General features: G+C 46.2%; 1 protein-coding gene across 16 annotated transcripts in view; it reads left to right on the top strand.

The window, feature by feature from the left end:
- The window catches only part of ARHGEF28 (Rho guanine nucleotide exchange factor 28), a 272,749-nt gene that overhangs the window by 129,838 nt on the left and 130,290 nt on the right, over nucleotides 1–12,621 (top strand). For 15 of the 16 annotated variants that reach the window (XM_046665596.1, XM_046665599.1, XM_046665597.1 and 12 more), the window contains 4 exons: nucleotides 481–661; nucleotides 3,478–3,550; nucleotides 9,614–9,666; nucleotides 10,256–10,316. In XM_046665596.1, the coding sequence (XP_046521552.1) occupies nucleotides 481–661; nucleotides 3,478–3,550; nucleotides 9,614–9,666; nucleotides 10,256–10,316 (368 nt within the window). The remainder of the gene's footprint in view (nucleotides 1–480; nucleotides 662–3,477; nucleotides 3,551–9,613; nucleotides 9,667–10,255; nucleotides 10,317–12,621) is intronic. The other variant, XM_046665605.1, reaches the window with a different exon arrangement.

Raw genomic sequence — 12,621 nt, 5'->3', positions numbered from 1 at the left:
AGAAAATGATTTCCAACAGTGGACCAGCGTGTTATGACTGTCTCACTTGTTTGTGACATCCAAACCTCACCATGCTCCCTGGAGATCCTATCTGTTTTCCCTTGTAATCACCTAATAAACTCTTGGCTGCCAGCTAATTTATTCTACATGTGGCCCCATTAAAGCAAGAGGCATCTTTCCAGATTAAAAGGAGAATGAAATAAGGTAAAGTACTATGTTTAAAAGTCAGTACTGTTTCATTATTTATATAAAATCTTTAAAGTGTGTAATATATGTGTATGGCTTTTCAATCGACATCTCTAGGTGGAAAAACAAAGATGGCTTCATCAGGACCTGTTTACTGGTCTTATGTATTGTTAGTAGGTGGCTTTCCAGGATCGTCTTGCCCGTTGGATTGTAATGTCGGGGGCACTGAGGGTCTTGGGGTCTTGGGGTTGGTGTCTCCAAAGCCGTGCGTGGTTTTGATTTGTGATGCTTCAGTTTCCAGGGCAGATGTTCCCCTGGCTTCTCCCGAGCGCAGCTCAGCGAAGATGCCTCCCTGCGGTATATTCATTCGTCAGAGACGCTGACCCTGACGCTTCACCACACAGCCGAGCATTTGCTGGAGGCAGATATTAAACTCTTCAGGAAATATTTTTGGGATAGAGCCTTTCTCATCAAGGTTTGTGCTCAATTATTCTGTTATACAGTAACTCACGCTCCTTGAGAGTGTAGGCAGCAACTCGTTGTTTGGGGAACAGTATTTTTTGGGGTAACTCTTTCTTTTCTAATGGAACCTTGGGGGACATGGCATGGAAACTGTGTTACATCAGTAGAGTAAAGATGATTATATAATATTTTGGCAATAGAAAATAATGTGTATAATATTCTCGTTTCCTTTACTTGTCATGAGCCAGCCCTACCAGTGCTGGGTTTTAATATGCTCATACTGGATATTTTCTGATCTAGAATTCTTACCAAAGGCAGTTGCCTTTAGGGTCGTTTTACATGTGTAATGTCTGCTTGAGGGCTCCTTTATGGCTTTGGTGCATTTAAGCATTTGTCCCAGAGTGCAGATTCTTCTTGAATGGGGACTGGTGATCTAAAACCAGTTCTTTCTCAAAGCGGCTTTTCCACCTCCCACCACGGCCCAAACACCAGCCTTGAGTGCTGTCATAGCGTGCCTGTCTCAGGTTTGAAAGAGCTCATCTTCATCATTATTATTTTTTTGTGGGATCTGGAAGAATATAAGGAATATTTACACCTTTTAGTCATTATTAAGCAGAATGTGACATTGAGTAAAAGGGCTCGAGTCAGTGCCATTGGTGGTGCTCCGGGGTGTACGGGTTTAGTCACTGGATCCTGTGACGCCCCTCGCACCGCGTCCTCGAGCACGCTCATTAAATAAGGCACAGGGTGCATGCGTGTACAGGCTCCACAGAGCGAAGAGTCAGTTTAGAAAACTGATATTGTCATTTATCACAGTTTTGGCTTTTGTAAAATGTTTGCTTCATAAAATTAAAGATTTAGCCAAAGATATTATATATCAAATAAAGATTATTATTGGCTTACTCCATATAAGGTTTTATTTAAACAATTAAAAGGAAATGTGCTCTTTAGAGTATAAACTACTTCTCTTTGTGGGGTTTTAGGACATTTAGTGTATAATTTTTTGGCATGTGGCATGGTATTTCCGTATTTGGTTAAGGATACTTGTCGTTTAAAGACCCTAAGCCCTCAGTGTCCCTGTGGCCTCTCACCCAGGCGGGCGAAGGGCTGGCCTTGCGAGCAGCGTTCCTCAGGATGAGCTCGTCTCCCTGTGGCTCCATCGGGGCAGAGCTCAGCAACACATGTTCTTAGAGGGGGCACTCAGACCACAGCATGGCACCCGGTGACAAACTCCCAAAGAGGATAGGGTGTGCTCTCTGTGTCTAGCAAAACGTATCGAACATTCACGTCGTTAGAAGATCTTCCAGCTTCTTAGGCTGGATTTGTGATTTCTCATCACACATTTGGGATAATACTGATGATCTGAGGAAGATTTAGGAGGAGTAAATCTAAATACTTCAGTAATTTCTTGTAGTGAATTTTATAGTAAAAAAGACCAAAGGGAGATCGCTTTCCAGTTTCTGAGATTGTCATTTTATGGGAAACACTCGCTGACAGCGTCAGTTGCACCGGGCTGCCCTGTGTTCTGGCTGGCAGCCTTCGTCTTTTTTTCTTCCTACCTGGAGTGTGTGGCTGGCTAGTGAGGGGGGAATAGTGCTCAGGTTCTTTAGAACCTCCAAAGTCATTAATTTTTACCTGCCCGACAAAATGTTGCTATAGTATTCTTGGGTTTAAAATCTCTCTGTGGCACTTCTTCCTGGGTTAGATGTTATTAAATGTAAGCAGGTGGTAATTGTTATATAGGTTGTCCACACTAGAGCTTTACAATTTGGGGAAACAAATGAGATAACGTATAGTCATAAAGTACTCATGCTTTATTACCTCTTAGATGTCTGAAAGTCTGTTTTTATATGACAGCTATGCACGATGCCTTTGATCTGAGGGACTAATTTATTCTCAGTGAGGAGATGGCAGCCTGGTGTCAGACACCAGCATTGCCTGATACCCTTTCCCCTAGGCTTGGCGGTTGCCCTCGTTGACAGACAGGGTTTCGGGGTCAGGGCTGACCCCAGATGAACATGTGGAGCAGGTGCTGTCTTTGCCCTGAGCCGACGTGCCGAGCCCTCCTCCAGCCCGGGCGCTCAGGCTGCCGTCTCCTCAGTGCACCCAATATGCACGTGCTCTGTCCCGTCCTTCAGGTGCACAGGGGGCCCTAGGCAAGAGAATATTGTGTCCTGGGGGCGAAGCTGGAGGCTGGAGGGTAGGTGCCTGGGTACTTCTTGTTCCATACCCCTTGGTGGTTTGGTAAATTGTGTATATTTTCATGTTCTTTCTGCTCTGGCCTCAGGATGTTCTGAAATAGCTAGGAACCAGGCGCTTGATACACTGAGCTTACTAAGGTGCCCAGGGGACTCTGGGGTCTGTCAGTGGCAGGCTGCCTGCCCAGGTTTGCCCCGGGTTTCTTTTGGAACTCGTGCTGCCGAGTCTTGGGCTGTTTTACCATTTGGTGCTTCAACACTTCATTCTGTTTCTGCACATTTTCACTGGCTCTGGGGAATCCATCTGAAAAGAAAATATAGCTTGCTCTGAGAGGATGCTCCTCTCAGGCTCCCCAGCCCGGTCTCGGCGGGACAGCCCCCACCTGCCACTCACTGTGAGTCCTCCCGGTGATGGAGGTCCTCTCCCATCGTCTGAGCCCCGCCATCCCTGTGTCTTAGGGTGTGGATGGCGGTGGGTCTCAGCAGCAAGATGGAGGTCTCTCTCCAGACCTCCCCAGGCGGTGCCTGTGGCCTGTCCCAGCCCCCAGATCCTTGACTGCGGTTTTTATCTCTTTGTTGCGTATTTGAAGCCTCAAACGGTTTCAGTGTCTTCTTTTTCTTCCTTTCTTAGGCTCTTGAAGAGCAAGCAGCCAGGCCAGAGGAGAGATCAGATATGCCCTCCAGTGCTGCAGAAACCCAAGAAGGTAGGCGTGCTCCTTGCCCCCTCGAGGGACCCGGAAGGTGCTCAGGACCGACTGGTTGGCTGGCGCTTGAAGTGCGCCGTGGGCAGAGTGGGAGCCAAGGGGCTCGGCGGCAGGATCAGGGCTGTGGGTACAAGGCCTCGGGTCCTCCGACAGCATCGAACAAAGGGAACTGTTTCTACTTTAGTTCAACTGGCGTTTATTGAGAGCCGACTGCCAGCCCCTGGGGCCGGATCCTCCCTCATTCCTGACTTTCAGGGTGCTCTCCTGATGCACAGATCGCTCTCCTTGTTCCCAGGTTTGGCTTGTTCCTTCCATTCAGTCCTTCATCAGTCACTTGCTAGCTGTTCCTCCTTCGTGGAACTTCTACTGTGTGCTGGGCTAGTGGCTTTTACAGAGGGTGGAGACTGTGAAGGTGTTTCTGTGACATGAGGGTCAGGGAACATCACTGGCATGTAGAGGTGGAGGCCAGGATGCTGGATGGTCTTCAGGGAATAGACAATCCCACTCAACCCAGGCTGTCATGCTCACTGTTCGCAGTCCTGATGGAGCTTCAGAGACTGAATATATAAATCTCCTCGAGGTGGGAGTCCTGCCCAGAGGTCTATTTTTTATAATACATCATCACTACTCCGTTCCACATTGAGCACAGGGACTCAACGTTGGTGCCGCACTTGTTCATAACACCCACTCATTTGCAGGAATGTCATCCTTCCACATTTCCCCCAATGGGCATGTGATCTCTACCTCAATTCAGGTTCTTGTCCCTTTTCCTTATACAAATGTCTCTTCTCTTAGCAAGTCCTAGTAGTAAACATGAGTTTTCACTCTATGGAGCATTCTTACCTCTGTTCTTGAATATTCCTGTCCTTCTTGTCTGGAATGGGTTCTGACTTTGTTTTGTCTTTTTTCCAAAGCTTGACAGTTTACAAGAATCTGACCACATCACTGTGTCTTCTTGGGTACTGAGGGCAATGGTTTTACATGTTGAAATTCGTATTATCTTATCAGTTACTTTTCTTTTGTGTTATATTTTAGAGTATACGTTGACTTTTATTTTTTGAAATCATATGTGAGAATAGGGTTCTGTGTGTTTGGGGGGTAGGGTTATGTTATCTGTTGATTTCAGGAAAGGGGAAGGGGTGTTATGAAATACCTGTTAATGTAAAGGGACAGTGATCTGATCAAGCTGAGATCCACCATGCTGGAGGCCGGGTTTAGGGAGGAAAAATAGGACAAGACCCTTGAGCTTATGTACCAATGTCAACAGCTGATTATTACCTTTGGTTCTGCTTTTAACTGACGCCATAGAATATTTGCATTCTGGGTATCTATCAGATAGTATAATCTTAAACTCTTTGGCCCCGTGTTTGTTAAAAAGTAGTCCTGGAGAGGAATATTTCTGTGTGGCCCGTCCACATTGCACACGCTCCTGGGTTAACTCTGCGCAGCTGAGCTTCCTACCCAAAGTGCAGCGGCTTGGAAGCCCCGTGGAACTGCCCTTGGTACGCTCCCCTGAGGATGTGCTGGCCATGCTGAGGGAGTTGTGGCCGCCCTGCTGCCTGAGGAGGTGGCAGGTAACTTCGCGCTTCCTCTGTAAAGACCTGTAAGGGAAGCCTCTCTCCTCCTGAGTGGCTGGCTTTCCTTTACTTCTGTAAGAGTAGCCGATCAGGTTTCTTACTTCTAGTTGGCTGATAAAAAACTTGGAGCTAAGTTTCTGGCCTGTCAGTTGCAAATATGTCGGCTCCTCCTGGCTGCGTTTTTGTATTACCCTTATTTCTTATGTAAGCCTTCACCCTTGCTTTTCTTTATTTTAAAATCAACTTCTGGGTTTTCCTTTATTGTCTTATATATTTTTCTCCCTTGTAATCCACCTTCAAACTAACTTAGAACAAAATGAGATTGAAATAAGTACTTAAATTCCAAGTTCATGCCCTTAAGGGGCTGACACTTTTGGATGGGGGCAGAAAAACAAACTGTCCCAGCACATTATGATAAGCGCTACAGGAGTATATGCAAAGAGCTCTAGGAAACTCTGGAGTGTGATGGTGGAGGCTACCCTGGAGCTGTGATCTAATGGAGGGAAGTGAATTCTAGACAGTGGAAATACACGCGGTACCGAATCCTGACCCAGATGATGCATTGGAGGAAAGGCAGGTTACCTGGACTATGGGTGTGTGTGTGTTGATGCCAGGAACATCGACTGAGAGCGAGGCGGATCTGAGTGGTGGATCTGAGGGCTTGTACGTGAGACAAGGGACTGGAGCTCCACCCTGACCCACGGGGAGCTGTTTTAAGCAAATTAGATTAGATCATTGTTTTAGGAAGTTTAATCTGTGAGAGTGTGGAGAATGGATTGGAGGGGCCAGGGGGCTGCTGAAAGTCACGTAGCAGAGGGTCTGCTCTGCAGCAGTGTGATGAGACTGGAGGGGTGGCGGATGAGGATGTCTTCAAGGTGTAGGACGTCAGGTGGGTGTCACGGGGAGGGCCAAGGGCAAGTCCTCTGTTCCTGGTGTGTTCCTGGGTGGGATAGGCCCTCTAGGATGCAGATTTGGGACAAAAAAACGTACTCAGTTTTAGACAGGTTGAGTCTGCTGGACCTAAAGGGCAGCCAAGTTAATACACCTGCGAGCTGGACTGAAGATGCTCAACCAATAAGCAAAAACACTTGGACAGACACTTAAGTCCTCTAACTCCAGATAGTTAAGGTATTTTGTAGGCCTGCTAGGCGATGCCTTTGTCTTCCTTGGAGGACATGTTTGAAACTGTGCTCACACTCCAGCAGATGGCAGTATTCAACTACAGTGGAAATACTCAGTGAGTGTCCATTCATGAGGCCGGACGAGACTCAACTGGAAGAACAAAACATCTGAGCTTTTTTTTTTTTAAAACTCCAAAAGTAAACTTTCCCTGTGAGATATACTGGAAGGTTCTCAATAGATCATGCTCTTCTGTTCCTCCTGGGGCGGTGGGAGCGGGGGAAGCTCTTTGCTTGTGTCTGCAGCTGTCTTTGATGGAAAGACTCTCTCATAACTTTAGCCTCAAAATTAACTTTGCTTTTTCTGTTAGTGTGATAAATGGTTTCATTATTGTCTCCATAATCTCATGATTATAATTGTACTCCCAGAATGATGGGAACTTATTCCAAAGGAATTAAATGGCCAAAAAGTCCTCTCATTGTTAATATGCTCCAATTAATAAGCTAATTGTTAGTTTTTATTAATAAGCTAATCATTAGTTTTTATTAATAAGCCAATCATTAGTATTAATTCACCAACTGGCAGTTTTGTCCCTTGCTGCCTTTGTCCTTATTTGATCTCTTACCCTAGGATTTCCTACAGAGCATTAGACAGAACGCCAATCTTGGAAGATGCTCTGAAAAATAAGGATTCTTTGGCCAAAGAAGATTTTTTTGGCCAGAAAATGCTGTATATGAAACGTCCATGTCAGAGATTCAGAATACATGTAATGTTCCGTAGGTTCTAGGAAGTCTTGCAGTCAAGAAACCTGTTGGCTGGTGCAGTGTCACTGGTGAATATGAATGTTAGAGATTATTTCTAGTTCCGTTATAGTTTGGCTGTAAGAAACATGTTTATTAAGTTTGGTAAGTCTGGTTAAGAGGGGTAATCCTTCCTTCTGGGTGGGCCTTGAAGGTAAGATCAATCAGCCTTTAAAACAGAATAGCTTGGAGTTGCTGATAACATTATCTGTGGAAGGTTGCTATAGCAATGCTGGTTTGATTGCACCGTGCAATTGGTGGCACAGCGGTGGATGTAAAAGGATCCTCGTAATTTAACAGAAACTCGCCTGGAGCAATTTAATTAAACTCAGTGGAATGAGTGCCCAGTTCTTTAAAAGCCCTGAGATACAGTTCCATGTAGTCCTAGATTAGTTAAAGGCACGATTATCCTGAATCCGCACATGGCCCCAGATATTTTTGATGATTTTAGGATAAAGGTTTTAAAAATTTGTATGTTATTTAAAAAATGATGTAGAAATTTTATGAAGATTTTTCTATTTTAGTATAATTTGTAGTATTTGAAAATAAAACAAAATTGCATTAGCCTATAAGGAAAAATGTACACTGGCAGTGTACACAGATGAGCTTTTTGAGGGGGCAAGAAGCTGGGATCTGAGCACAGTACCGGACGTGTTACTGCGCCCGGATTACCAGACCACGGAGCCTCCTTTGTTAGCGATCTTGAATAAAACGTGTCCTATTCTTGATAGATCTCTCAGTACAGAATTCTTTAGAAATGCAGAATCATTATCATTTGAGAGCTTATGGTCTGAAATGCCTTTAAAGGAATATCCCGTAAAGGGCAAAATAAAAATGTGAGTGACTCTCTAGACGTCTGTGCAGACGTGTCTGTGGAAATTGTTGTTCTGGTTGCCCCCGCCTGCTTTTTTAGCATCTCAGTGGTATCTTCCCCACGTACCCAGTTGTTCAGGTTAGGGTATGCGTGTTTTGAAACAAAACCCTTACTGTGCTCCTATAATGTGGTAAATTCCATGGTAGGTGCTTCGCATCAGTTTTCTGCTTCTAGGCAGTGGGATGGAAAGCTTTACCTTCACTTAGTGTTTTGGGCTTTGCCGCTTAAACAGCAGGGTTTCGAAGGGTGAGCTGGTCCATCTTCACGTTCAAATCACTGGCCATGCTGTTCGCGAACATGTTACTCTGCTGCCACCTGGAGGCCTCGTGTGGGGTGTGCATTTAAAGGTAGGCGGAACCTCCCGGGAACAGAAGCTTCCAGGCTGGGTGTCAGCTACCGCCGTGTCCTTCCTTAGTCCCTATCAAGGTCAGTTGACTTGACCATACGAAACTGAGGCTATTGCTTTTTCTCTTTTCATTTTAGAAGCTAGTATGCATTATGAGTTCAAGAGCAGTATACTATAGTGGAGTGCACATATCTTATTAATTAGCTTATTGGATACAAAGCAAATTCAAAGTAATTGTTATGCAGAGTTTTAAAACATATCCTGACTTTGGGATTGCTGACTTCTCTGCTCCATCCTCCCCTTATTATGATTCATCGTGGGAAGCCACGTAAATGAAAACCTTATACTTTTTCTAAGCAGAAACGTGAATGAGAACCCCTAGCAGTAAGAAGAGCTTGAATAAATCCGCGTGGAGGTTTGAGGCCTGAGGTGACATAAATTAATCAGAGCTGCAAAGTGGAGCAGGGAGCATCCAGTTAATGCCCTGGGCAGGGAGGCTGAGGGTCCAGAAGCCTGGGACCCGCGATGTGGCATTTTAATACGCATTCAGGGTAAAGATTTTTAGCCATCAGCCCTTGCTAGGGGTGCCCAACACTTTGATTTCCCCCCAGGCCCAAACCTGCTTTTGGTAGTTATTTTGACAACAGTGGCTCTTGTTTACGGGCAGCTGAGCGGTTTGGGAAGAGAACCAATCAGTCAAGACACAGAGAAAAACAGCTCTTAACTGTGCCTTCCTGTTCACCCCAGAACATCCCGACCACTGATGTTTCCAGGAAAGCCTTTATTCAGAACGAAGGCACGGCCAGCCTGGGCTTGTTTAGCTCAGCCTGACACTGTCCGAGTCGGAGCCCAGGGGCTGTGCTGGTGTCCGCGACTTCCAGCGAGGTGCGAGGAAGGGCCAGACCTCACCTAGAGTGAGTTATTGCTGTTGTGAAACGTATATGAAATCTGCAGTATTTGAGGAAATAGACGTGTGGGTTTCCTTCCTCAGGTGGGCCTGAGTCATGTCCTTAGAATCTGTGCGATTTTGAAGAGCTTTCGGTCAGGGAACAGCCTTCCTTCTGAATATAGGGCATTTATTTATTTAATGATCGTTTTTTTCCTCAGGATTTCCTGTGAGAGCCCCTGGTCTTGTTTACATCTCGGTCCGCACAAATAATAGCAGAGTGTGGGCAGTCTGGTCATCAGATGCTCTGCAGAGAGCTGGTTTTTAAGAAATCTAATCTAAAAACGTAGCCCAGCACAGCCAGCTGCTGGGCAGCTCATTTCTATCTGTCATCCAGTTCCTTCTTCTTTTTAACGAAAGCTCCTACCAGCAGATCCTGATGAGACTTATTCCTTTTGCAGAGATTAAGGATTTGGTGTCTGGCAGATCATTTCCTGAGGAGGAGGATGTAAAGGTAAGGATTCCCCGCCGGTCTGTCTTCTTTGCCCTTCTCTGCAGAGTTGAGGTGGAAGTGATGCTCTAGTGGTAATAAAAATAGAACCCTCCCCCCCGCCCCCCAAAAAATGCCAAACCCCCAGGGATGTGCCCCAAGCCACATTCAGAATAATTTACAATTGTTTCCTTTATTGAGTTTTCAATCTTTGCTCTTTGTGGCCAACCCTAGCTGTCTTCCTGGGTTGTAGTTGTACGTTCAAGGTGATTGAGTACATTTTCCAAGACAAATTTGTACTTGAAGATGCTCTCTACAGATGTTGGCCAACCACGCGACTGTGAGAATAAACCTGGGAAGTATTCTCTGAGAATAAAATTACGGCAGATAGCTTCCAGGCATGTTCCAGCCTGAGATGGAGCCTTTTTTTATTTTTAGCTTCAATATTAATTAAGTACAAGACTAGTTTTCTGTTTAAACGTGGGGGTACATGTGACATGTCTTTACTGATGTTTTCTAAGGTGGTTTTTCCAGTTTATGAAATTAAAGAAACAAACATTAGTGGATCATGTAAATAATGTTTTAGACACCCATCTGACCTTTTCTTTTCCAGTGTGCGAAAAGCCTGGCAGTTCAACTGAATGAGTATGAAGACCGGGACAGTCTAGATTTGGGTATGTTCTGAGATGTTGCTTTCCCCTGCACTCACAAGGGTATCACAGACCCAGGTATACAGAGGACAAAAAAAAATACGGTTTAAAATAAAATCTTCCTTCCTGGGAGCCTCATCTCTCTCTTGAAACCCAGCCAATTCAATGTTCCTTGCAGCATCAGTCAGCTCAACATCTGACTCTTGCTTGCTGCTTGCTGCCCCCTTCTCTGTCTCAGAAGGTTCTTTTAGAATCGATTATCATTTTCTTTGCAGATAGTCAGGTGACTTTTTTTTTTTTTTTGAGGAAGATTAGCCCTGAGCTAACTACTGCCAATCTTCCTCTTTTTGCTGAGGAAGACTGGCCCTGAGCTAACATCCATGCCCATCTTCCTCTACTTTATATGTGGGACGCCTACCACAGCATGGCTTTTGCCAAGCGGTACTATGTCCGCACCGGGGATCTGAACCCGAGAACCCCGGGCCGCCGAGAAGCGGAATGTGTGCACTTAACTGCTGTGCCACCGGACTGGCCCCATCAGGTGACTTTTTAAAATCCAGCTTCAGGGGTTGAGTCTCCATTTAGGATCTAAAAAACAAAACAAATCAAAACAAAGAAGGCGATCAAAGCTTTTCCTGAGGAGTTTCACTCTGAGCCAGATGCTGGCTTGGCGTTTGTCATGTTACCTGGTTCCTATGAAGTAGGCAGGCATGACCAGCTTCCATTTCAGGTGAGGCCACTGGTGGAGTCACTGGTGGAATTCGGACTGATCCCTTCATTCCGCCGGGCCCCACATCCCCAGGCTTGCCACTATCCTGTTTTGATACCCAGTGGGACCCCTCGGAGCTGAGCCTGTGTCATCTTAGCCCCTGGACTCAGGAAAAGACCAGATGCTTGTCCTGGGGTGTGAGTGTGATGTGAGTGTCCTTTCAGAGGAGCCAGAATCTCCGTTGGCCAGTGAAGGTGTTTCCTCCCATGGACCTGGGAATTCTCATCTGCTCACAAGCATTCTAATTCACAATTCCCTGAGGGCACCTCCCCAAATCTCCTCCCTGGGCGTTTTCTAGTTCTTTGGGGTTAATCGGGGATCCAGACTTACGTTCTAAGTTAGAGCCTCATGAAGCTTTTGGGGATTTGAGGACATACGCAGGCTAGGCTAACAGCAGATGCCTTGTCTGGGCACCTGGGTGGTCTGTGAAGACCTCGGGTCTGCTAAGTGGGAAGCAGATAAGCACAAAACTTCCCAGTTGGTTTCTTCCGGCTCTGCGGCTCTGCGAAGCTGAGGCAGCTCACACACCTGGAAGGCACCTGGGTGGAGCAGCATGAAGAGTTGCAGGGGGTAAGGTGGTGGCGGATCTGGCGGCAGCCCAGTGCTCAGGCTGACATGAGGTCAGGGAAGAGCAAGGCGATGCCCAGGATGAGTTTGATGATGCAGGCAGTGGGCCTGCAGAGCCTGGCGGGGCAGAGGGCCCGCTGGAGGCCAGGGGAGCGTTGCCGGCACGTTTGGCAGGCACGCCACACAGCAATCACAACAGTTGGGAACTCATGAATAAAGCAGAGCGTGGAGGAAGCACCCTCATCGTCGGTCAGTTGGGCTGCTGGTAGCTTGGCCACAAGTCAGAGGTGGCCTCAGCATCTCCCTGCCTGAGGTTCTGCTGAAATTGGAACAGAAACAGCCTGTACCAAGCAATAGGCATGCCTTTAATATCTCTGCCGTACAAGGTCAGAGTAATAATTCACTTCCAGGAGGGGGGAAGAGGAAGGAGAAAGGAAAGCAAACATCTCCGCATGGAGGACTGCTGTGAGCCTCTGGAGCGGGAGCGGTGCTGTGGCTCCTGCACACAGGATGTCTCGTCTACAGTTGCATCACGCTTGCAGGAATGTCAGCTTTGAAGAATGTTTACCAAGACAGATTGCTGGTGGGGGAGGAGTGTTGGCTCTTAAAAGTATGAAATAACAGGATTATTTTAATTCTGGGCTTTAAAAACTCACTCCATTCTCAAACTGGTGTCCCTGCCATGTGAGAAGACACGTGTTAGGGAAACCGTAGCGGCTTGACCTACCCGGAGGGTCTCGTCGGTAACATCGTCGTGTCTGAGGAGGATTGCAGTGAAGAATTGGAGAGTGACGTGTGTCTGACTCTACTCCGGTGTTTTATGAAAAGGCTCATGAATGATTGTTCCCTGTGCTAGCATTTGCTTTTTTGTTCATTTAAACTTTTTGGATTAAAAAAAGTCACCTGACTTTACGCGAAGAAAATGATAATTGATTTTAAAAGAACCTTCTGAGATGGAGAAGGGGGCAGCAAGCAGGGAGCAACAGTCAGATG

This window comes from Equus quagga, chromosome 7 (assembly GCF_021613505.1).
Source record: "Equus quagga isolate Etosha38 chromosome 7, UCLA_HA_Equagga_1.0, whole genome shotgun sequence".
NCBI classification, from domain to species: Eukaryota; Metazoa; Chordata; class Mammalia; order Perissodactyla; family Equidae; genus Equus; species Equus quagga.
Note: the sequence above shows the minus strand (reverse complement) of the source record. Positions and strands in the feature narration are given on the sequence as shown.